The following is a 27,638-nucleotide window of genomic DNA, read 5'->3' as shown; positions in this document are numbered from 1 at the left end:
AGATAATTCATAGCTACTTACTTTTCGAATTCCAACGTTCCTTCATTAATTTATATCCTTTTAAATTCGCCCAGCGAAGCGGGCGGCAACGGCTACTTCATCATATAAATGTTTGTACCTACCTAGCTGACATATTATATTATATCATTATGAGTTACGTAACTTATGCCCCTAAAACCAGTCAAAATAACTCTGTATTCAGCTGATAACTGATAGAGATTCGCTGTAGCCAGTCTAATAACAGACTTTTAAATTGCAGGAACCGCTAAACTAAGTGGTACGAAATCTTATTGCATTTAAACTGGAAATAGCTTTTAAAAATACGGCGAGCACTCGACAGCTTGAGCTGACAAATAGTTGATAGTGACACTAGACACTAATGTAAAGCTTTAAGGACGGTGCAGATAAGAAAATCTTGCTGCTTTCTGTTCTAATGTTATAAGCATTGTATAATACGGCTTCATTTTATCAGTGTGAATATTTCTCTTTTATTTAAGTTGCGAAGCAAATTTATACAAATATAAAATAAACTTCACAAAATTGTAGCCTATGTGTTATTCTGATGTGTAGGCTATATTATTGTAAGGTTTCATTAAAATCCAAGCCGTAGTTTTTGTGTGAAGACGTAACAAACATCCACACAAACTCACAAACTTTCGAATTTATAACATTAGTAGGATAATGTAACTGTGTCCAATTCATCGTCAAAGGGAACTAAATCTTTCTCAACTTGTTAATCTATACTAGTAATTAATGAACAGCCGGTTTTACCTTCGTTTATACTGCGAAAAGTACTGAACCGATCGGAATAATTGGTACTTATTCCATAAAATGTAGCGTGTTACGGCGAATATTTATTATGTTGGTGATTAGTTATTCAGAACCTTAAAACTGTGTGACGTAGAAATACCTCTATATTCGCAATACAAATAATTCAGTCATTGACATTTAATTACATATGACAATTCATACAATAAGCATGCGGTCCATAATTTATATGGCAAAACAACGTTTACTGGGTCAGCACTTTTGTAACATAAATTGCAACTTGCCATTGTTTGTCACTGTTTGAATGACAATTTATTGACCTTTGGTTTAGTGGTTGTTTGTTGGGCATGCTGTAAATAGGATTCGATAATGAACCACATGCGTGAACCCGCAACTAGTAGGCACTTATATCCATTTTTTATCTCCAACTACACTTCCCTGTATGTCATATATATGTGTGTACTAGCTGACCCGACAGACGTTGTTCTGTAGATAATAAAAAAATACTGTTTTATAGGTATTTGCAAATAATTTTTCATAACACCAAAAAATTTTCGTAAGAATGCTCCCTGTTGTTATAATGAAATTGTTTCACAGCAGAACTATCAAACGCTGCGTCAATAAATTGTCTCACAGAAAATATGTTCATACAAAACAAATATTGGAAATAAAAATAATTATGGGTCCCAAATCGAAATAAAAACAATCCTACCTCTCAAGTTGGACTAAACTACACTCCATGAAGTATAGGCGTCCATCGCGGACAAACAACGTGTCACGTAATTTATATATATATTAAGACTAGCTGACCCGACAGACGTTGTTCTGTGCATAATAAATAAAATACTGCGTTTTTATAAATTTTACACCAAGAATTATTTTGTATGCTATATGCTCCCTGTCAATGACGTTCTATATTATGTATAGAACGTCATTGCTCCCTGTGATTAACTATAATGAAATTATTTAACAGCAGTTCTGAACTGTAGAACTGACACTTCCAAAAGCAAATCACAGTCACACTCAAAGCTACGTCTGCAATGGAAAGAGTTTATAACGGTGCATTTTTTATAGTTATTGCCTTATATAATTTATACGTCTAGATAGAATGTGATGCTGTAAACACCACGAAAAAATAGAGGTGAACTGTTAACCTCAATTTTCAGCAAACGCACGCACAGTGACACAATGTGCACTCTATAGTAATAAGCCTGGCCTATTGTCATGCGTGACTTAAGAGCAAGAGCCTCTATCTAGACGTATAAATTATCTAAGAGGCAAATATGCAAAATTGATATTATGACCTTAACTTATGAACTTTTGCCCCAAGGTGAGGGATAATTATAGGTATAGACAGCTACAATAAACTAGAGAAACTAGTTTTACTTTGCAGTTTTGTTTTAATTACTAATTAAAGTTTTCTATGTATCATAAGCTCACAGTAAACAGTACACGATTAAAATAAAATGAGAAATTATAACGAACTAGCTGACCCGGCTAACGTTGTTTTGCCTAGGTTACACTGAAAATGTTTAGAAAATGAAAAACGGCTGAATGTAGAAAGTTGCCAATACTTTTTTTGTTTTTCGAAGTAATCTCCATTCCTCTCTACACATCGTCGCATTCGATGGAACCACTGAGAAAAGCAGTGGGCCCATTCTTCCTTAGGAGTCTTTTCTATGGCATTTTCGTACGCTTTCACCGCATCTTCAGGGCTCGTAAAGCGAATACCTCGAATTTTATCTTTATTTCTTGGGAATAAATAAAATTCGCAGGGCACCTGATCAGGACTGTATGGTGGATGACTCATTATCGTGACACCTGCCATAGTCAAATATTCAATATTACGTTTTGCGGAGTACGCTGAAGCATTGTCGTGGTGAAGGAGGATCCTGCTTCGAGGGCGCTGCTGTCGAATTTTTTCCAAGACAACAAGCAAACAGCGATTGGCATACCAGTCTGCATTAACTGTCCTTCCATCTTCTAGCACAACTGTCGCGAAATGACCTTTCCGACGCAAAATGAGGCAAAGCTTTTTTCCTTGACTTTTTCCTTTCTTTACCTTAGTTGGCCGATCCTCGAAAAGAAGAACCGGTTGTCTGAGCTGATTGTCTATTGGTTTCGGGTTCGTAGCAATATAACCTGTGACGATGTCAAATACAGCATTTGAGTCACCGCCGTTGAACTTATCTAACATTTGGCGAGACCAGTCCATGCGAAGGTGTTTTTGGTTGTCGGTTAAAGTATGGGGAATCCATGTGGTACAAAGCTTCCTGACGCCTAAATGTTCGTGTAATATTTTTTGAACGTGACTCATACCAACGCCTAGGCTTGCCCGTATCTGCCGATAGGTCACTCTCTTATCATCCTCTATCATGCGACGCACAGCACTGATGTTTTCTTCAGTAGACGCTGTTAAAGGACGTCCCTCACGCGGATCATCATTGAGATTGTTACGTCCATGCTTAAACCAATTGTAAATAGGGGCACGAGATGGGACTTCATTAAGAAATGTCAATTGTAGCCTATCATAGCTTTGTTGCTGAGTAAGCCCACAACGAAAGTCATAATAAATCATTGACGGAAAATTTTCTCGCGTTAGGTTCATTTTCACGTGTAACAAGAGTTTTAGATTTGCAGCTTATTCACAAAAACAAATGACAAATGAATGCAATTAGTACATTAAGTTACCAAAGAGTTCTTGAATTGAAATTCAAAAAAGTTTTCATTAGCAATGTTTCTAACTGGCCAGTTCTAAACATTTTCTCATCTCCGACTTACTTTTAAAATCCGACTACCATAAAAAGTAATTAATTTTTTTGGGTTAATATAATATAACATAGAATAATAGACAATCACATAAAATGTGGCTTTCAATTGGTACCATATATTTATAAAAATCGTTCAGTAGAGAGAGTCCAGAGATTATCATTATTAGAAAGCATTTTATATTTTCGCCATTATTTTAACGTTTTCATATTAAATCGCTTCTAATTTAAATTAAAATCGCTCCAGCCGTCATCCAGTTTAAAGGGTTCGAACTTCATTATTGTGTAATGTATGCAAATTGGAACTGAGTATTTTTATGATGATCTCACTCTTAGGTATGATAAACGCTATAGTTTGTAAGGATAGATACCTAGGTACAAATGTATATGATGCAAAATTTATAGATAGCTACTGCATTATACTCCTATAAATATTTATTTGGGATATTATTTTACCTGTTTATTATTATTAAGCTATGCGAAGGATTAAACTTAAAGGGTTGAGCTTATCCAACTTCAATTATTATGCTGATACAGCAATAAGGCCACGCTTACTCTTTTTTTTATGGAATAGGAGGACAAACGAGCGTACGGGTCACCGGTCACGGTCACTCTTACTTGCACATATTAAGAATTTAATACAACGTGTGCAGAACACAATATGTGCACGCTACTGCTTGGGTATTCCACGGCGTGCCCCCGTGACAATTAATTTAAATTAATAATGAAATTCTAAAAATGAATTATAGTATGCATATCAGGTATATGTATATATATAGTCATATCTTTATAGTACATTACACTGGTTGAAAAAATAATGAACAACATACATAACAAGGGCATCTATGTATAGATTACAAATGCCGTTACACATGACTTAACATATTATTATGTCTCACGGTGACGAGCGCAATTATAGTGCCGCTCAGGTTTTTCAAGAATCCTGAGCGGCACTGAATTGCAAGTATCAATTCCCATTAGCTGAACGTCCTACTCGTCTCGTCCCTTATTACCATAAAAAAAACACACAGGAGTGTAGCTTTCCGGGGTAGTTTCAAGTTCACAGCCACTAAATGCTGGTATAACTTTCCACCTCCTCTTTGTAACCTGAAAACAACTTAATACTTTTATATACCTAATGTCTATCATTGACGCAATCACATATTTTTACTACAAACATGCAATTTCTTACTTTCTGATTGAGTATTAATATCTTAGATCATTTATACGTCTACATAGACTATGACAGCCGTAAAAACGTAAAGAAAAATTGAGGTTGACAGTTAACCTTTATTTTGAGCAATGCACGCATACAAACACAAAGTGACATTGAAATCGTGACGGCGAGTGTAAGACATAGCTTGTCACACACACTAAAGTAATAAATTTAGCCTGTTTTGATCGGTTGTCTAGCAGCAAGAGGCTCTATCTAGGGGTATATTTTTAGTTTTGATTAAATGTTGAAATTTATATGTTATGATTATGATAGGAAGCCAGCACAGCTTTATGTAAGTATTTTGTTGTTGGGCCTAGGCTGATCCTTATACACAAAAGATAATACAAATACAAAATAGAACCCAAAATATTTTGAATAAAATTTAATACCTACATACAGAAAACGTAAGTTACCTAGGCTCCATCTACAGGATCTACTTTACAGTTGATAACGCGCTCAACCCCAATAATTGCGTATTAGGTTTAAGTGTAGTGATAGGCTTGTCATTTTCTCAGTACCTACAGTATACTTAGAATATTGACTATTCTAATGCTGTTTCCACCTCCATAGTACCAATTGGAAAAGGCGAATGCCTCATCTGTTGCCACGCAGGTCCAGCAAAAGGTTTTGTACAAGTTGCTGCCCGCGCGGCTGGCATTTAAATCAAAGAAATCTGGCGATTGCCACGAAGAATTAAATGAGAACGTTTATGATGAGTGGTTCAAGAACATGCGTCTATCATAGGAAGAACCATCAATATTTTATTGATAACGCACCCTACCAACCTTGCCAAATTGATAAAAATTATGTCAACGCAAGCCAATAAAAAGCACTAAATTATTAAGTGGCTACGCGAAAATGGTGATAAAGTGGACAATTCCTGTTAAAAATAGAATTGTTAAGAATATTAAAAACCAAAAGAATTTAAAAACGAAATGTGATCGATGATAAAGCTGCAGAATGTGGTCATAACGTCCCTCGGATTCGTTCTGGCAAAGCAACGCCATAGAACGCCACAGCGAATAAAATGTTACAATTACTCAGAAATGCGTGCTACCCACGTGACGGCCGAGAACTGGGCAAGTTAGAACCGTGACATTGCATTTGGTAATTTCTGCATACAAGAGCCAATCATTAATATTACTGAAGACTCGTCATCGGACGAGTATAATAATATATATAATGATTCTGACGACTTATGTTAATAAAAGGATTGAAACTATTTTAGTTGTTTTATTTGATTGTCTTATACTAAGAAGAAAGTAAAACTTTATAAAAACGTTAATATTTAATTTATTGTTTAAAAGATACATAAATATATTTATTTATATAATATATTTAATATTTGGCACAATCGTAGTAAATAGTAATCGATATGTGTGCCACATCACTAAGCACGTGGTACAGTCCAATTTTATTTGTATGAAATTTTAACTTCCAAAATTCATGTGTCTGAGCTGTCAAAGCTATTAATAAAATGGATAAAGAGTACATTATCAATCCAATTTAAAGGATTATCCAGACTATAATTAATGGCCACCCATATAAAAAAAGTATCATAACTGTGTCACCTATTAATTATATTTTGTTATTATTAGTTATTATTTAGTAGACTTTGGTACTCCTTATTCTAAACCACTTTCAGTATAAAAGAACGGTAGGTACTTTAGGTCTGTGGTTTGTATTTGTATTCTGTGGAGTGGCTTAAAGGATTTGTGTCCGAAGCCGTTAATAAATAAAAAAAAAATGTTGAATTGCTTTCGTTTCGTGAAAGAATTCTAAATTTTAATTTGTAACAGTTCGAATAGTTGTCACTTGTCTAGTGTTTAAATTCTCTTTGTAGTTGTCTGTCGCGTTTATTGTTTACTTATTTAATTTTCGAGTTGTGATCATGTAGTGAAGAAATAATTTATGATATTCTAAGTAATATAATACCAGATAAAAATAGTATTTTATTCAAAGACCGCTCAAGAGGCTTTTATTATGTGATAAATGAAATTTTAAGTCAAGTTAGACAACTTTCTATCAATTTAAAGCAGCTCTGAATTAAGATTCATTCAAAAATTAAAAAAGGAATTGCCAGTTGTTGGGTAAGTAATTTTTATTATTTGTAAATAATAACAATTAATAATTCGTTAAAACATATATGATCGAAAATTTTAAATAGGAAACCGAAAACATTTATTTGTTTCAAAAAAATAAATTATGTATGTATGTCAAACAATTTTATTACACAGTATTTTGCTCTCAAAGTGAGGGCTGTCTACAAATTGACATGTTTTGTTTATTATAATTTACTAAGCTTACTTACGGCCGTTCCCAATATACTTTCTACAGATAGAGATAAATTACTACCTTCTACTGTCAGTAATTAGCTGTCGATAATCTGAAGCTGTCCCAATATACCCGATAAGTCATTCTTATCGCCTTTTATTGGGACGCGTGAATTGCAATATCCATACAAATTTCTATCGCTGGTAAGCTATATGTTGTCCCATTGACAGACAGCGTGTAGGGATAAGATGAGTTACAGTTGATACATATATTGGGACAGAAAAGTCAATGATAGTTTCAATTTTTATCTCAAGTAAGAGATACACTGAATATTGGGAACGGCTGATAATCTGTTCAAAGCATTGTCAAGTATCTATTCCTGTCATTTCATTAATAATATCAAGCTTCTGCAATAGGCTATTCAATTTCAGAAAAAAAAATATTTAATACATAATATTAATGTAGTGTCTCCTAATGTTAAGAATAAATTCATTAGATACTACACCTTTTTACGATCTCACACCTCAAGTTTATTAAATGGTAACACTACTAAGAGTCTAATTTTTCATTCCCAATCTGTGGTAGGTATCATTAAAAAAGTCATTTATGTTATCGTAATTTTCACCACAATGTTTGTAAACAATTATTTTAAACAAGATAGGATTTTAAAGACCTTAGAGGTTGTATCAGACAATAATATATTTTATAATTAAAGTTACATTTTATATTCAGTTTGGTGTTAAAAATAAAGTGCTTCCTATTCCAAGAATTTTTTATTTTATTTTAAAAGTAAGTACTTACTTTATATTATTGTAATAATAAAATCGATCCCTATTAATTGTTGAATTACTCTGTAGGTATGTACCCACCATAGGCAGTAAAGAACATGCAAACGAGTGCTACCTTCTTCACAAACTAACCTTACATTCTTCAAAATTGTTTTCCTGTGAATCTGGGATTCCGACCAAATAAAATATTTTTGTGAATGAAAATAGAATTATCAAATTTAATTTGATGCTAACAAATATCAAGACTGGCCATTCTCCTTTTGTAATACATTTTTTTGAACATTTTCTGGAATCTTGTAGAAGCATAATATGTAACATCGCCCCACAAAGACTTTCTAACTGGACTTAGCTGAGTAGTATGCATTATAAGTTTATGTTTGTTCCTAGTGTTAACACGATGGTTATGACAGTTTCTAACAAATTCACTTATGTGCCTATTTACATACATTAATTATTACGAATATATTGAGAGGCAACATTTGAGAAGTCACATCTTCATTATCCAATAATAGTTTTAATAATAATAGGTTTATTTTCCATAAACCTCATAATTATGGTTTATACTATCTTGTAATAAAATACATTTCAGTTAAAAGCAGCATGGTTAATTATTTCAGTTTTTCAGTTGAAGCTATTTGCACAGTTAAATACATGATATTCTTTGTTACAATATGTATTTTTAGTTGACCTTGAATAAAAATGTGGCATAATATATTGAAACAATTTATGTTACCAAATGTTTTCCATTACCGACTGATGAACCATGACTTACTGATGAACATCTCCAATCTATTCTGAACATAACTACCTAAAATATGAAACCTGACATCCTCAAGCTCAAGGTAATTATTTTTTAACTATATGATAAATGATTTTAACTAAATACTTAAAGATTATGATTCAGTCGTTTGTTTTTTAATGAGACTGGCCCGCTAACACATCCTAAAATTTATAAATGGCTCTTAAGAAAAATGAATTTTACAGCCTTGTTCTACACCATTGCCAAAAGAATTAAGTGAATGTATTCATTTTGGCCTCAAAAATACTTGTCAGCAAGTTGTAAATAAAAAGCTTAGGAAATTTATACTCTCCAAGAACCCTTTTGTTGGTAAACATTTCTAGTTTCGTTTTTGTTGGATTGACTGATAGTTGTTGGTTCTGCACCACCTTTCTAAGTTTTCAATGCTGCATTTGTTACTTCCTATATAGTGTTAGCAAGTGTTCCACATATTAAAATAGTTAAATAATCTGTGTAACCTACAAGTGCTATACTTGTACTATATAGTTTATACTTGAGGTTTTGGTTGGGGCAATCAGATCGTTTACTACCAGGTTCCACAAAAGAGGCACCCCTGATAGCGACTAGTGGCTACAGGAACCTTTTAAAGGTAAGTTTCATGTGTAAAGGGGTGAAATTAGTACCGCCGAACTGATTTGGTGATTGTACGGTATTTTGATGTGGGGTCATGCTGCTGACATTGATATAGTGTTTGCGCACCAAAAGAGAGCTGTTCGTGCTATATATCACCTTGGTTATAGATAGTCACTCAAAAAAAATTTAAAGAAAGAAATACATAGGGCACACCAATGACGTTCTATACATATAGACAATGCACCTCATATTCAAATTCAAATATTTTTATTCAAAATAGGACGTGAAATCACTTATTGAAAGTCAAAAATCGTTTTTTAAAAATTCTTTTGAATAACGTAATAATTTTGCTTTGAACATTTTCTGGGATCCTGTTGTAAAAGCATATACATCGCGCCACAAAAGACTTGCTAACTCGACTAAGTCGAGTAGTAGGCATTATAAGCTTATGTCTGTTCCTGGTGTTAACATTATCGTTATGACAGTTTCTGGCAAATTCACTTATGTGCCTATGAACATATATTACATTATCAAGAAAATATTGAGAAGCAACAGTCAAGATGTTAATTTCTTTGAATTTTTCTCTCATTGATTCCTTAGGGCCTAGGTTATAAATAGCGCGAATAGCCCTCTTCTGCAGCACAAATATTGTATTAATGTCGGAAGCGCTGCCCCACAGCAATATACCATAGGACATAATACTATGGAAGTAACTAAAGTATACAAGTCGCGCCGTATCTATGTTAGTTAATTGTCTAATCTTTTTAACCGCGTATGCTGCAGAACTAAGTCTGTTTGCCAATCCTTCAATAGGGGGGCCCCATTGTAATTTGGAATCCAGAGTAATGCCAAGAAATTTAGCAGATTCCACCGATTTTATCACCTCTCCGTTTAACAAAACACTTGCATCAACATTTTTAACATTTGTTACGATAAATTTTATATATTTCTTTTTCTTTCTATTTAACAACAGGTTATTAGCGCTAAACCAGTACACGATGTCAGATAGAATATCGTTCACTTCGTCATACATAGCTTGGTTTCTTTTCATTTTGAAAATCAGTGAAGTGTCGTTCGCAAACAATACTACCTTATGTTTTTTCTCTATAAGATTAGGAAGATCATTTATATATATATAAGGAAGAGGAACGGTCCGAGAATAGACCCCCATACTGAGAGGAGTCCCAGGAGATCTCCTGCCATTCAAGTTGACCTTCTGAATTCTATTGTTTAGATATGAAATCAGAAGATCAAGCGCAGTTCCCTTTATGCCATAGTGACGTAGCTTCCTGACCAGCGTTGAATGTTGAACACAATCAAAAGCCTTAGATAAATCACAGAAGATGCCAAGCTCAATACCTGCATCCGTTGTTGAACGTCCCCTAGTAAAGCCAAATTGTTTCAAATGAAGTAAATTATGAGAGTAAAGTAAGTAAGCATTTGGCTTAAAATTATTTTTTCAAAAATTTTACTAAGGGTCGGCAAAACCGACACAGGACGATAGTTATTTGGGTCAGAAGAGCATCCCGATTTAAATATTGGTGTAATTTTACTATGTTTCAGAAGGTCAGGAAACACGCCATGATTAATACAATTATTAAAGACTATTGCAAGATATGGTGCTATGACATCAATTATTGAACTTATTATTTTAACAGATATGCCCCATATATCAGCAGTTTTTTTCATGTCTAGAGATTTAAAAGTTTTAGTTATTTCTCTAGCTAACAAAACTAAAGTTGAAACTTTGTTGACATCCTATAACATTTTCCAGAAGTAGTGACTCAGCAACACTGGTGGAGGAGACAAGAGTGTTTGTGATAGAAACTGGAATCTCAGAAAAAAAAAATCTCAAAAGCAGTAGCAACTTCCTGCTGAGATTGAATTATTGTATTCTTTATTGATAGATTATATTCAATGTTGCGGTCTTTCAATCTTCCAGATTCCCAGTTAATAACATTCCAAGTCATCTTTATTTTATTTGGTGCATTTTTAATTATTTGTCTGATATGCATAGACTTTGCAATAGAACAAACACTTTTAAATAATTTAAAGTATTTTTTAACATACTCGAGAAAAGATGCATCATGATTATACAATAATCTCTCACTATATAGTTCATATAGCCTTTGTCTGCTCCTATGAATGCCAGCTGTTGCTCCATCATTAAATGACAAGAGACCACCTGATTTGACTTGTCTTCGAAGTAAATATAGAAGCAAACTCTGTTTTACAAAATCAAAGCTGAAATATGGCATATGCCACAAATGACACCATAATAACCTTCCACAGCTATGTGTATACATTTCTGTGTTTACTCCAGTTGTTTAAAATCATATTGGCAAATAGGCAGCGATGTAAACACTATTACAGTTTCACCTGCGTATTTTGAATTTAGAACCCAATTTGGACCGTGACATCAGTGGAGTAGTTTTGATTCTGGGCACCGGTCATTACTATAATCACTTGTAAATTCGTTTACACGTATTTTTATATTTTACACGTTATTTCAATCAGCACGTAAAACATACCTTCAGATCTGTTGTCGTCCTGTTTAAAAAAATGGTTCAATCGCATGAAAAAACGTTTAAAAAAGTAAAAAGTATTTGAAAAGCAATAAACATAATAATATTTTGGTTACAACATGTTGTTTTTTTAAGTTACGCAAAACTTTTAGTATGACCTACGTATTATGAATGTTCATTGTCAGTATATTTATGAAAATTTTATATACGTTCACAAAAATCGTCAACTTTACGTCTGTCTGTCTGTTTGCGATAAACTCAATAACAACTGCACCGACTTATATGTTGTTTTCATTAGTGGATCACCAATTTGGGAAGTTTTTGAAAACATTTTTGTATTTATTAACAATATTTATTTGAGTTGTCGGAAAAAAAGAAGCCGTCTGAAAACTCTGTGTAAACCCTTTGAGATATAACAAAATACTGTATAGTGGAATTGTGTATCTAATATCAAGGTATACAGGAAAGTCCGCGATGGCATATGTCTATCTCTTAAGTATAACTTTCTATATCCATTTTAAAACTTCAAAAGTCGGCATTTACAAAGTGGTAATGTAAAAGCTTTTTACACAAATACTAGACACATCAAAAAAGTCTAAGCAACATGTACTAATTAAAATTTTAGGGTGGTTTTTCACACTATAACCTTGAATTTTATTTTTAAAATAATATTTTTAGGATCCTATGATGTAAAAATAACAGGAGTTGTCTTTATAAGTTCTTTTAATAACTTAATACAAAGTATATAAGAATAGAAGAGGAGGCCATCCTCTGCTATTCAGAACTTGTCGGCATTACAACGATTATTCATTGAATTAATGAGACTGTTTATGTCATCTTGCGGTATTCGCTCCCAATGGAATTGTAGCAAATCCTTCAGCTGTTGGGTTGTTGTCACTCCGTCCAAGTCCTTCAAAACACGTCTCTGGAGCATGTCCCATGCGTGCTTGATGGGGTTGATGTCTGGCGATTGTGTAGGCTACGGCAATACCCGGACGTTCTCCGTGCCAAATATTGACTGGTTCGCCGAGCTGTATGTCAACGCGCATGCATTAACGTAAAATCGGTCTGAGAATATCCTCAATGTAATTTCAGTGTTCATGTTTCCATTTACAAAAATGAAATCAGTTCGCCTGTTCTTCATAATACCCGCCCATACCATAACTGTTGAGCCGCTGTTTGGATGAACTTCCTGAATGCACCTGAGCCTTTCAATATTTCCGGGCCGAAGGTACACTCGCACCCTTCTTATATCAGGCCTAAACCCGAATCGCGACTCATCGGAAAACATAATTTTATCCCATTGTTTCTGGGTCCATGTTCTCCGTTCTCTACACCATTCATTTCAACGAGCGCGATTCCCGTGACGTATCGGTGGGCACCTAATTGGGCGTCGAGCTCGTAGGCCGTACTCATGCAGTCGATTTCGCACAGTTTGGGGATTTACATCAACACCACTTGAATTTTGTAGCCTCAAACTTATCTCTTGAGCGGTTAACATCGGGTGGCGTCTTGCAGTCAATTGTATGGTCTTGCCGATTGGTTGTACTCCTTTTACGGCCTGAATGCTGTACAGCGGTTTCCCTTGTATTATTGTAGCGCTGCCAAAGACGACAAATAACACTTGTATGAATGCCAAAATGCCGAGATACCGGAGATTTATATTAAAATGTTTTATAAAAATGGCTCTGTTGTAAATGCTACTACTCCACAGCTGAATATCTAAGCAATCGGACTGCCTGGGACTATGATTATGATTATTTTATTATAGTGACAGTATAATATTGTATATTTATTAACAAGAACGCAAAAGAAAAATGCCGGGCGAGTTTCTTGCGCCGTTTCTTCCGCCATTTGTTTCCGAAGCGGTGGTAGTGGTTGAACTGACATCAAAAAGAAATCAATTTGAATAAATTTTGAGTTTTTTTTTTAATTAAAAGCCTTTTATGCCTTTTTAAACCCGAAGGTAGTCGTCGGGATTCCTTTTAATAGAACCATTCAACCTAGTAGCTTATAGTCTTATTATAATTGTCTTAATATTCTTTCTGTGTATAATTATATCCTTTTTTTGGATTGTAATGGTAGTAACCCCCATAACAATGACTTATTTAATGACGGACTTCAAACATGCACATAGGTACTAAAAATTTTAAACAAGGCAATTTACAAAATGTCTACAACATTTCTGAAGTCCACCACTATTTTTATCACGAAATTACCTGAGACCAATAAATCTGTTTCATACTATAATTACAGTAAGTACCTAATATAAGAACTAAAATAAGAACTAAGTATCTAATATAAGAACTAAAAATTTTAATGTTTCACTTGGAATCAAATTCAATTAATTTATTTTTTACTTTTAAGTTATCTTGATTTATAGTATAATATGCATGTTTCAAGTCAGTATTTTTTGTAAAATTATTTATTCCAAACTAAAGCGGAGGTAATTTATATATTATAATTTGAAATGAGGGATTGGATTCGCTACGATTATGTTATGAAAAGCCAATAAAATTATTTCCTTATTGATTATTGGTATTCATAAAATATGCTATTGAGTAGGTATACCGGAACAAATTGTTTGGCCTTGACTCAACTAACAATAATTCTACAATCACAAAAGTACTGCTAGTAATAGCAGTACTTTTGGCCTTACCTCCTTAAGCCTGTGTACAGGTGGGTAATTTCTGTTAATGTCGTAGTATCAGGTACGTAATGCCATAATATCCACAAACACAATTAGTGTAATTTCACTATTGAGCCTGAGACTTAACAAGGCCTATTGCGTTACTGATTACGGAGCAATTTGAATGACAAGCATAATGTACATAAACTGAGCCTTAATGAATATTATGCTGAATTCTATGGCGACGCATAATTGAGTCGAGGCGACCCATCTGTGCCCACATCAAAGGAACTGTTCGTTGTCATCTCTCGGTATATTAGCTCGCACTAAGGCCAATTCGGGCTTGGGCTTTTTGTGTCATACTAGTAATGATTAAATCTGTAATTAAATTAGACAAGGTATTCTAAACGTTACATCAAAGGTTTAGGTATATAGAAGTGTTTTTTGAACTAGCGAAGATTTATTAAAATCAATTTTATAAAGTAGATGACGGTGATCTTACGCATAGGTTCTCAACGTGGGCGATAACGCCCGCTTGTGGGCGTTTGAGACTTTCGGGGGGGGTAGTAGAAGACCCAGAGAAAATTAGGGGGCATTGAGATGGCGCAGATGGGGCGTGGGTAGATTAAAAAATATAGTCTAAAAAGGCAAAAAAATACACGAAAATACTCTAGAAGAAAACATATTCACAAAGTGGGCGGTGAAAAATAAGGTTGAGAAACTATGATCTAACGTTGTTAGTTTTTGTGATAATAATAATTAAGAGTTATTTTTTTAAATAATAATAAGCCAACTGGTTAGGTTCTTAATTTGGAATGAAATAACTATGTGACTTATTTACTTAAGGCACTATGTACATACAAATCATAAATTTAGTATACTAACGTAATAGACTATCGCTCTCTTTATTACGGCGAGACTAAATTTAAAATGTTCGTGTGTTAGTTTTACAGATGTGTTAGTGAGTTAGTGAAGTGTGTAGTATTATGGTCAATTCCTATGACAAATATTGATAAACGGCGTCATATTCACGTATACAATATATTTTACTATCTAATAACACATATTTTATAAAATGATTATAATCTCAAGAAAATAGAGTATTTACTGAGTACATAAAATTTAATATTTAGTATTTTAGTGCTCATAATATGAGCTACGAAAATAAACATCACGAAAGGAGTATTGAAGAATGAATATCTACCTGTGAAATGTTTCTTTAGTTGGATTGTTGCTATAATATGTAACAACACAATCTAATACAGAACATGACACAATATCCGTTAAAACACAGAACAATAACTATAAAAAAAACTAAAATTAAAACGAGGCCCAAATTGACAGGAGACTAATGGACACTAGATTGTTTCATAATGTTGTCATGGTCTTCATCTATTCCGTCTCTTTCTCACACCTAGGTTTTATACAAGTATAGTTATCTCCCTTTCACACAGGGTTCGTCTATTACGGTAGTATAATAAGTTTATGGTACAAATACATCTCAAGTTATTAAGTGTTGTCATTCTAAGCACTAAGCAAAACATAACATGATCTACATTTTATTTAATTTGTTTCAGTGTCTTTTGCAAAATTTTTACTATATTTATTGCGTACTCTGTACTAATATTCGTAAAAGATGCCAATTTTGTACATATTTATGTGGGGGAATATTTTTATATCAGACGAGGTAACAAGTGAGTACAGTTGTATTCACTTGTTGCCGGTAAAAATCTTTATTCCAAACGTCTTTGAGATGCGTTGACGGCCTTTTTTGTGATGATATTATAGTCTTCGCATGATTCTATAAAGTGATAGTGCATGCATGGCAGCATGTTTCATGCAAAACAAACGGTTTTGATACGCTAAACATGATGGTTTGGTACGGTCCAATCTTTGGATTTCGAAATTCTTTTTCGATTTTCTTAAAAAGCTTTGGTGGCGCAATTGTTTTGAATATTAAACTCTAACCACGGTGCCCCCTGTTCAATCCACAACAGCCGATGTGTTTTTGTTTTTCGAATTCATCTGTAGGTGCGTTCATTCGTCGCTTTGTAAGGTCGGCAACGCTCTTGGCATTCCTCTGGTGTTAGAAGAGAGCAGGGCCGCGGAGATTTCATACTGCCAGGTCACTCGTATGAATTTTTTCCTCTTCCTAGCACATGATGTCCAGTTACATATCTATCGATCTGTATAATTTCACCTATTTAGATTTTAAAATTATAAATTGAACGGTCTTAAAATTATAAGTATAAAGTAATAATGTAAAATTTAATGCAATATTTATTTTTCGAATATCTTCACTCAGTTTATTAATTGTATTCATTACAGCATTAGTATTGAATGTCGCAAATACATTTGTATTGAGATAATTACTACAAAATTTTATCAAAACTCCCTATGTAAAATATATAGAACGTCATTGGTAAAATACTTCAAATCAATTTTAACAAATTTACTAGTTGCAACTGTTGCAAAGTAAGGAACAAAGTCTTTATGATAAAACTTCCGACTGCTTTCTAGATTAACTGCGAAAGTTTTCCATACCAATTTGCTCATTTAGTTAAAAGTAAAACTTGGTCTGAAATGTTGGAACAAAAACAATGTTATGAAGTTTTGCTCTTTCTCCGAAAAGTATTCCGCCTCAAATTATTTTAAAGTAATTATCGCAACGACGTCTACAAGCCACATTTGTAGAGGAAATTAATTAAAATATTTAAATTTTATAAGAAGACATTTTTTCTTTTTGTGACTTTCACACCTTTACGGTAACAATTATATCTGTGATAGTCATTTCCACAGACTGACATATCTAGACGATCTGACAGCACGTGATGAATTTTGATTTCTCAATGTGGGCGTCTTTAATATTCACAATACTTAGGAGTGAATTCCAAGCGTGGCTGTTGCTAACTGTTATACGTGTCAATCAAAATCGATTACAGTTACAATAGATTCGCTTTCCTTTTCTATCTTGGCCGTATCTCCGTTAGAGTAGTTCTTAGCTCTTGCCCGCTTTGCTCGTCTGTACGATCTAACGTACGAATATACTAGATATTGTTAGTCATTACTAAATATATACATACTTACAAGCTTTAACCTTATAGGATAGAAGCCCAAAACTCATATGTTAAATGGTGATTGCTACTGAGCTACTCCCAACCAATTGATTGTATTTTTGTGCAAAAACAACTGTTATTAAACGAACTTTGTTGACTACAATTTTAAAGATAAACGCCACGCCACGTGATGAGAATGGTAATTGAGTTTATGGCTACTTCATCAATGCTGGAAATAGGGGACAATAACAATCGCTAGGGTACACCTATACATCACGTTATGTATGAATTTAGCTGGAAGTATTAGAATATATTTATGTAGCTTCACACTGCCACGTTTTACGTGCTTTACTCGATATGCGAATTCAAATTAAAAGAAGTCTAGCTGTTTTGGAGTGCATAGCGAAAACTACAGTTATCTATATATATCTAATATGAATAGATGAAAGCTCACAACAACATTATTTCATCCTAATTCCTCTTATTGTTGCAGGCAAATTGAATAATGGCATCCCCGTCGAAACACCGACTTAAAAAGCAAACTTGGTGCAAAAGCTTAATACTCAAGAGATTACCCATAACGGAATGGATCCCGAAATATAACACTGATAAAGCCCTGGCAGACTTAATAGCCGGTGTTACAGTTGGACTTACTGTAATACCGCAGGCGTTAGCATACGCCACGTTGGCTGGGTTGCCACCCCAGGTATATTTGAAAATTACTTTATAATTCGTTAAACTATGACCCCCTTATTCATAATGGTCCGCTAACTTTAAACAGCCGCTAAGGAGTGTTTTTCTCATTCTGACTTAGGTCAATAGAAGAAGACAGAGTGCGAATTAGCAATGCTTTAAGTTAGCAGACTATTATAAATAAGGGGGTAAAACTTTTACGTCAAGTATTATCATATTATGAAAATACTAAACATGTACAAAGACGTTTAAAATAGTTGTCCTTGAGCTTTTTTTTTGTCTATTCTTTTCATTAGCTCTACTCATACGTAAAGGTTAGTAAAAATAAATAAAGTATATTTATAAGATCATCCTGACACACACAGAATTCTTAGATTAAAGTAGCACAATTATAAACCAAACCATTAATTGAATTAAATTTAATCATATTTGGGTAAGGATTTGATGGATTTTTGCATGCCGAGCAGCGTTGTAAGAGTTGATATTAATCAGGCCACTACGACCTGCTTGATTAAAATATTACTCGATAAATGTTAAAAAATATAACAGTGCATCAAACAGAGAATGCTAGATTTTTTTTATGGAATAGCAGCACAAACGAGCGTACGGGTCACCTGGTGTTAAGTGATCACCGCCGCCCACATTCTCTTGCAACACCAGAGGAATCACAAGAGCGTTGCCGGCCTTTAAGGAAGGTGTACGCGCTTTTTTTGAAGGTACCCATGTCGTATCGTCCTGGAAACACCGCACAAGGAAGCTCATTCCACAGCGTTGTAGTACGCGGAAGAAAGCTCCTTGAAAACCGCACTGTGGAGGTCCGCCACACATTCAGATGGTGGGGATGATATCCTAACTTATGACGTGTCGTGCGAAGATGGAATTCGGCGGCAGGAATCAGGTTAAACAGCTCTTCAGAACACTTCCCGTGATAAATGCGGTAGAAGACACACAATGAAGCGACGTCTCTACGCAACGCCAAGTGATCCAGCCGTTCGCAGAGCACTGGCTCCCCGACAATTTGAGCTGCTCTGCGTTGCACGCGGTCAAATGGATCGAGCTGATACTGGGGTGCGCCAGACCAGAGATGACAGCAATATTCCATGTGTGGCCGGACCTGCGCTTTGTAGAGCGCTAGAATGTGGGCCGGCTTAGATTCCAAAACTCCGGATTTTGTAGATTCTACAGTTTTTCTTGGAGTTATCATAGATAGTAAACTACTAATAGTCTGCAGTCTACTGCTTTTCCCTAAGAAGTAGTTATAGAATCACCGTCTCTTCGATTCTTCTCTTGCACAATATCTCGTACGTCCATCAAGTAAAAGCGGTAAAAAATGTTTATTTATTTAACCTTCATAAAGCTTAATTATTTTAGTATTACATTTTTCTTAAATGTCTCTGCCTTATAGAATAGCCGAATAATAAATACTTATTACGAAAAATATAACATTGTGAAATGTTAGTTGCGTAAAATGTATATTAAAAGTTATTATTGTGAGAATTTACTTAATTGTTTTTATATTGTGCTTAATTTCCGAAACCGTGGCTCCAATAATAATTTATATAATATAATAACTGTACAGTTCGCTACTTTGGCAACGTGGACTCCCAAACTATCTCGGCATGTATCTATGATAAAACTTATTACATATTAGCCTGTCGCTCTATTCCCAATCTGTGGTATCATTAAGAAATTCTCTGTAACCTTTGACACAAAAACGTTTTCTAACAATTCTTTTGAATTTCGTAACACATTTGTTTTCTAGGAATGATCCTACAATATGAGTTGTAAAAGCATATTCAACGTCCAGTCTCTTATGACTTACTAACTCGACTTAACCGAGTATTAGGCATAACAAGTTTATGTTTGTTTTGTATATTATTTCGTCATCTTCCTCATTCTTATATATCCTCCTCAAAGATAAAGGAAGTCGTGTTCCTGCATTACGTTTTATTGTTATTGGATATTTTGTTTCTCTGCGTTGGGTCGTAAACATGGATCTCTGAATTATACATGCTGCCCTTCATCTTTATTCCAGTATTTACTGGTTTATCGTCGACGTATCATTTTCGGTTGTATAGCATAGTAGATTGTACTTTAAATTATGTCTTTTGTAAACTTCAGTTATATTGAAAAAAATTGAAAAGGTTTTGGCAGTTAGACTAGATATTGCAAAGGCATTGATATGTGATAACCGAAATCGTTTATATCATCATCACCACCATTTCAGTGATCGCCATGACAATTGGTCCTGCGCTGCTCTCATCAAACCTACTCCGGCGATCGTGACCATCTGGTCCATCATGTGATGGGCCTACCAACACTACTCTAAAATTACTAGAACGTAACGTGCTAATGTAAGGTGCAACTAAAGGAAAATCTTAGAATTTTACGAAAGTGTTCCTTTTAATAAGGCGTGTTATATGTTACACGTTCAATTGAATTCACGTTTTTCGTAAGGAATTTTACAGAAAAAATGTTTTCTATTAAAATAAATGGATAGTAAATAATTATTATTTACCAAGAATAAGAAATATAAGTTTCCTTTTGTCGTAGAAGTGTGATCTTTACTCATAATTTACGCTGTGATGGTGTTAATTGTGCTTCGACCACTTTATACACAAATAGGCATCACGTTTATTGTGGCTATTCTTGTCTTGCCCTTTGTAAGGTACATAGCAGATCAAAGGAATCCATCCTGTTTTCTTTTTTCCAACTTCATTCCTCTTCAACTTTGATTAAGTACTCATCTTTAATGATCGACTATTGATCTTAAAATAATTCAAAACGTACACTCGGCCCTACGGAAATAATTTGTTCCTGAAGGTGCCCGTATTTCTTTGAACAAATTGCTATAGATAAATTATTTTACGTGTAAGTTAATTGAATTAAATTCAATACTTGAATCTCTAGTGTAAAATGTTTACTGATAGATAAACACAGATTTTGATTCTAGCATTTTGGCAACGAATAAAATTTATATCATCGTAAATTTTTCCGTTGGATACCGCATTTTGGCGCGGAATCTGCGGGTAGTGATATATTACAAGCATCGATGCAAGTGCAAGCTTAAATCGACTTATCGAAATCGTTTTATGTTCGTATTTTTGTTTTTAATGTTTTTTAAACTTTCTATATTCATTATCAAGTTTAACATTTAGAAACGATAGTAAATAAATACAAATAGAAACGGATATTTGCACGGTTCATTTACGGCCGTTTCCTATACTCTATCTCTATACTGACAGTAGAAGGTAGTAAATTATCTCTATCTGTAGATATAGATAATTTACTACCTTCTACTGTCAGTAATTAGTTGTCAATAATCTGAAGCTGTCCCAATATACCCGATAAGTCATTCTTATCGCCTTATATTCGTGAATATACGCGAGAATTGCAATTTCCATATAAACTTCTATCGTTGGTAAGCTATACGTCCTCCCATTGACAGACAGCGTGTACGGATAAGGTGAGTTACCATCGATAAGTTTATTGGGACAGAAGAGTCAACGATAGTTACGATTTTTATCTGAAGTAGGCCACAACCAGAGATAGACTGAATATTGGGAACGGCCGTTAATAGCATTAAATTCGATATGTTTATTTAAAAAAAAAAATTCAGTACCTACTTACTAACCCTTAATGTCATACAAACATCTCGAATCATCTCCGTTCAGCTTGATTATTTCTAGTTATCATTGAAATTTGTGGTCTCTCTGTATCTTCTACGGCATAAATCACGTGTTTGGAGAACCTACTACCAAATTTCAAAACCGTCTAAAATTGTTGTTGTTAGATTAGTATTGTTGTGTGGCTTTTCACAATCGCGTTACTCACAGTGGAATCTACTGACTACAGTCTTCCCGAGCTGATAGTTCTTCTTCTTTGAACTTGCAACATACACTCACTCCAAAATCCGATAGCACATCTCTTGTACCCTGGTAATAAAGATGTTCATGGGCGCTTAGCTTTTGCTTTCTACCTCCTCTAATGTAAAAAACATATTCATTATATTGTCACTTTCATAGCTGGTAATATGGGTACAAAACAACTATATATTTAATACAATACACTCACTTAAACATACATAATTTTATACATATATAAATTAATTAAATATATATTAATATAAATTAAGATTCGAACCCAGTAGTTAGTAGTCAGGGTCACTAACCATTCCGCTATATGGGTCGTCAATAATATAATAAATTGTATATAAATGATTACTACACAAAGTTGATATATTTCTACTATTTTAGTATGGATTATATTCGTCATTCGTGGGCTGTTTTGTGTACGTCATATTCGGATCGTGTAAAGACATCACGCTGGGTCCCACGGCGCTCATGGCACTAATGACGTATGAACAAGTACAGAGCAGGAACTTCGACTACGCATTTCTCCTGTGCTTCTTAACCGGCATCGTCCAATTGATCATGGGAATTCTACATTTGGGTAAGTATTCTTTAAGATAGTATATTCTTTGATTAACGCGAGTGTTACACATTTAAATGAAACACTTTTAATGGATTAAAACGCGTGTAATTGTAACTGTTTTTACATTAGATTTTTGCGTTAAAGTTACATTTAGTTAACCCGACGTTTCAAGACCTTTCCAGGTCTCGTTTTCAGGGGGACTGCAGATGAAATGAGTCAAAAGATAGTACATCTCATAGTTGTGATTATGAAGTTTAGCGCCATTTATTGCCTCGGAGGTGGTATTTGCTGTAGACAGATGGTTATTGGAAAAATTTACAGACAGAGTCCTCTTCTTTTTTGATATGTGTATAAACACACACATCTTTGAATCATTTCATCTGCAGTCACCTTGAAAACGAGATCTGGAAAGGTCTTGAAACGTCAGTTAACTAAAATAAAATAAAAATCTAACTTTTACACAAAAATCTAACGTAAAACTAGGTTACAATTACACGCATTTTAATCCTTTAAAAGTGTTTTATTTAACTGTTTGAGATAATAGTGTGTTATTCATTATTATTACTATCGACGGCTATTGCTCGAATCTGAAGTTCATGAACGCTGGAATTCCCCAATAACGTACTTATGATGCAGAATACGTAACCTTAAATGAGCCATCTATTTAAAGAACTTCCATCACCTCTGAAACGTGGCAATTTCCATCTGTTCTACCTTCATAAATTAACCAGTATTTTTAGCTAACTAACAGCTCTTTAAAAATTTTATCTAAGTTCAAGAACTAAACGTTTTTCTTAGTTTCTGAGGCCTTAATTAAAACAAGTTTGTCATCAATTTATTTTGGACAATGCACTTATGAGAACAGATAACAAATTCTTTCTATATTGTGGATCGATTGTTATACTAGAGGTGAGCCCTAAAATGTATTAGCTTTAATATTGTGAACATTTACAATATACGGTAAACATAAATGGAAAAATAAAATAATAAAAATCGTGTTTAACCTCGCGCTTCTTTAAAATCTGCCATCATTTGGGCTTCCCGAGAGTTTATGGCAAGTGGTGAGCTCCACCAGCTTCCTCACTGGTCGTCAACAGAAACATGTGTCTTCGTCGAGTCCTCTCTTGAGATGGTCGTGCAGTGGGGTAAAATGAAACTTGTTCAATTTAACTCCCAGAAGACTCCAGTATGCGTGATTGCCACTAATGGCAGCCATACCAAGAAGTACTAAACTTGCCAGCGGCCTGGTAACGGTCCAATATCAAACTGTATTAAGAATGCCTAAGGTTCTGCTATCTCGTTTTCCTCTATGCACAAAGGCATAGCTCCTGATCCCTTAGATCATTTGTAAGTCTAGATAGACTGTGATAGATATGTAAACGTTGAAAAAATCAAGGTTGACAGTTATCCTCTATTTTGAGCAATGCACACACCCTAACACAAAGTGACACACATATCGAGAGTGTAATACATCGCTTGTCACGGACTCTAAAGTAATAAGACCTGTTTTCATCGGTTCTCTAGCAGCAAGATTCTCTATCGAGTCGTATAAATTATCTAAGCCTGCTTTCTATAACATATTAACCTTGTTCCGCTGGAAGACATATACCATAATTGAAATATCTTACAAATACGGATGACCTTTTGATTTTGCTACTTCACCTCTCGCTCTTGAATTGTTATTAACAGTTACTTCGAATCGATAATAAATTTTTTAGATTTAAATCAAATACACCATAACACAACACTTATTTGCCTCTCTGTATCTCAGCGAGGACAACCGAATTATTTTAGCCTTACATATAGTGATACAATTGTTTAAGAATCGTTTGAAGAATTTGAGTTTAGTCTCTTTAAGTATATTCCTGTGAGAGTTCAGTGACCTACTATTATGGTCTTTTAATTATATTATAATATATTCATAACAAGATTGCCATAATTGCTGCTTCAATGATTAGGTGCGATCCGACACAATAATGTACTTCTTTGATAGCAATTTCTATTTCAAAATTTTAGTTTGTTCGATAGACTTAGAATATACAAACGTATAGACGATTAGACAGTCCGATAATGCGTGACCAATATTTGCCGTTGTGTGTGTTAGATTAATATAATAAAGAGCAAGTGTTGCTGACTGTGAATCTCCGTAAGAGATAATTTGTTATGTTTTTAATGATATATTTTTAATAATGAAGCCTCAGAGTTAAGGTTTGAGACATTAAGTCTCGTGCCAGAATTCGGCGAGTCAACATCTCCTGAGGATGCCTCGTGTACAGGCGAAACACGTGTCGAAGTGATAGAAGAGAAATCTAAGCGGAATTTACACTCAATAAAACTCACAACGTTTGTATTATTATGGACTTCTGAAAAATAACCGCCAAATTAAATAAATTTGCCTATAGTTTGTTCAGAAGTACAATAATATTATTCATGTTAGACGACGACATAATTAGAGTTCTAATAATTCCACGGATCATTGACTTCTTAATATTTAAATATGTATCTGTAATTGATATTCCTTTAAATTAAGACCTGTTTTCTTGAATCATATCTCACTTGACTTTTATTGACGACAATTTGCTTAAATTTTGTACAATTCGAAACAGTGGATTTTGTTATTACAAGTACTTGTTTCGAGGTCGAAATTAAGTATGCCATTTTAATTAATGTTTTTATTAATCACGAGACTGAGGAGTTATCCATTTATTTGTACGAGATAATTAAAACCTCTTGGTAAGAAACACGCCCTGTCAATACCTATTAATGTTCAGGATTCTCCATAATCTAAGCAGCAGTGTTATTGCTATGCCTACTACTCGGTTGGGTGGAGTTAGTATGTCTTTTGTTGGGCGATGTATATGCTACTTCTTCGAAATTTAAAAGAATTTTTGAAAAACGTTTGTTTGAGAAAGGTTACTATAGCATAAACGACTTTCTTAATGGCACCACAGACTGAAAATGAAGCGAACACCCTCAGGCTCTTTAATTATAAATGTTTATTGTTCGATATCACATTGTTATCCATATTTTAATATAATAAACAAAGGCCGCTGAGTTTCTTGCGCTCATTCTTCTCATGTCTGAGGTAGTCTTTTTTGAATGGGTGGTAATTTTTGACGTTCAATAAGTGATTTTGAATCCTATTTTGAATAAAAATATTTGAATTTGAATTGCACTAGTTACTTTGAGACATAAGATATTAGTCTCATTTTACTTCGTCTAATAATTTCTTTTACTTTTTACAGCTCGAGCACATTGACAACTACCAAAAAGTAAATAACTACACTCCCAATCGCCTATAAAAAGGTCGCCAAAAAATGTCCAAGCGGCGTTGTAAACTTTACAGATACCATTAAAGCACTAATCCAAATTAACACCTTATTTCGTGGCACTAATGTTCAAAATCTATTGTATACGCTCATTAGAAGTAGTAACACTACGGCACGCGCGGGCAATAACATTTTGTTTTAGCAATTGCAATGTAATTATTTAGCAAAATGATTAAAAACGTCAAGTAAGCTACACAATTTTTTTAATTTAAAGGGGCACTTTACTTACTTTTCATAAGACACTCCATCCTATTTAGGTTTGGATATTATTCTGTTATTTGGATAGTTTTTCACTGCGCGGTCGAAACACAGCTCAACTTCAGACAATTTTTAAGCGTGATAATGTGTGTAGTTCTTTATTGTACGTCGATGCTCGAGAACTAATCAATTATTGATATAAAATCCTTTGTGATACCGATTCGATTCTTTAATTCTATCAACATAATTTATGAAAATGTTTTTTAAAACATTGATATTAAGTATATTTGGAGAACTTTTTGTATTATTATATTTAATCTTAATAATGAAACTATTTATGCAATACATGTAGAAGGGGTTGGTAATTTAAACGCACATAATAAAACTGTTACATCTGTTTTTTAGTTTCCATACTTAGAATTACAATATACATTCTTATTAAAAATTAAAAGACTATTAGGGCATAGTGTCCCCTTACAATTCACAATAAGTAATGCCTCCTCGAACTTAGCGCTCTGGCTTATATAGCGCACGGCCGTCTACCGTGATTATGCTACCAATTGTTAGTTGGCACTGCTGTAGTGCCAACTTACACGAATCAAGTCAACTGAAGATCTAAATATTATATGCTATCATAGGTATTTCTAATCATAGTAATAATTATATTTTACAGTATTTCTATATAAGTAGTAGTTAAATAAATGTAATTATTAATTGAGATATATTATGGTAGTTCATAATAAAGCGCATGTTAACACATCAAGCTGACACATGTTTGATTTTTACTCGCAAGTGTTTTGAAAAAGTGCGTATGAAACTCATGAGCAACTTGCTCACTAGACACTCGGCTGATTTATGCCCTCGCCTACAGCTGGGGCTACAACCCACAGCCTACAATGAACAACTAAGCTCACTTGTATCATAATATACTATTTTCGCACATCTTATCCATATAAACTAAAACAATGCCAAATCTCACATTACCTCCTAATAATATACTTTAAAAAATACTAATCTGTTTCATTTCACTATTTATTGTATGATCCTATATCATTTATACGTCTAGATAGACTGTGACAGCTTTGAAAACGTCCAAAAATAATTGAGGTTGACTGTTAACCCTTATTTTGGGCTACGCACGCACACTAACACAAACTGATATTCAAATCGCAAGTGTAAGACGTAGCTTGTCACGTACACTAAAGTAATGAACCTGGGCTACTTTGATCGGTTGTCTAGCATTAAGAGACTCTATCTAAGTATTTGATTTATCAATTAATGTTTATGTTATTTTGTTAAATATATATTTTATTATTCCATGCAGGTGTGCTAATTGATTTCATCTCCGTACCCGTGACAGTCGGGTTCACGTCGGCTACTTCAGTGATTATTGCAGTGTCCCAGTTGAAAGGTTTACTGGGACTTCAGTTTAAATCTAAAGGATTTCTAGACACGTTCAAGAAGGTAAGCTATTCATGCTTTGATATTGTGTTGTTTATGTAAATAAAATACTTTTTAGACGATTAAAAAGCGTATAAATGTAACTTTTTACATTAGCCTACATTCCCCCTGAAAACGTTATCCTGCA

General features: G+C 34.0%; 1 protein-coding gene across 3 annotated transcripts in view; it reads left to right on the top strand.

Annotated features, from left to right (window-relative positions):
• The first annotated feature begins 6,579 nt into the window (after positions 1-6,579).
• The window catches only part of LOC126979212 (sodium-independent sulfate anion transporter-like), a 44,044-nt gene continuing 22,985 nt past the window's right edge, over positions 6,580-27,638 (top strand). Inside the window, exons 1-5 of one of the 3 annotated variants that reach the window (XM_050828468.1) lie at positions 6,581-6,842; positions 8,498-8,656; positions 17,890-18,102; positions 22,346-22,541; positions 27,375-27,514. In XM_050828468.1, the coding sequence (XP_050684425.1) occupies positions 17,902-18,102; positions 22,346-22,541; positions 27,375-27,514 (537 nt within the window). In that variant the 5' untranslated portion in view covers positions 6,581-6,842; positions 8,498-8,656; positions 17,890-17,901. Of the gene's footprint in view, positions 6,843-8,497; positions 8,657-17,889; positions 18,103-22,345; positions 22,542-27,374; positions 27,515-27,638 lie in introns of all 3 variants that reach the window. The other 2 variants (XM_050828469.1, XM_050828467.1) reach the window with 2 other exon arrangements.

The sequence above is a fragment of the Leptidea sinapis genome, chromosome Z (genome assembly GCF_905404315.1).
Source record: "Leptidea sinapis chromosome Z, ilLepSina1.1, whole genome shotgun sequence".
Lineage (NCBI taxonomy): Eukaryota > Metazoa > Arthropoda > Insecta > Lepidoptera > Pieridae > Leptidea > Leptidea sinapis.
Note: the sequence above shows the minus strand (reverse complement) of the source record. Positions and strands in the feature narration are given on the sequence as shown.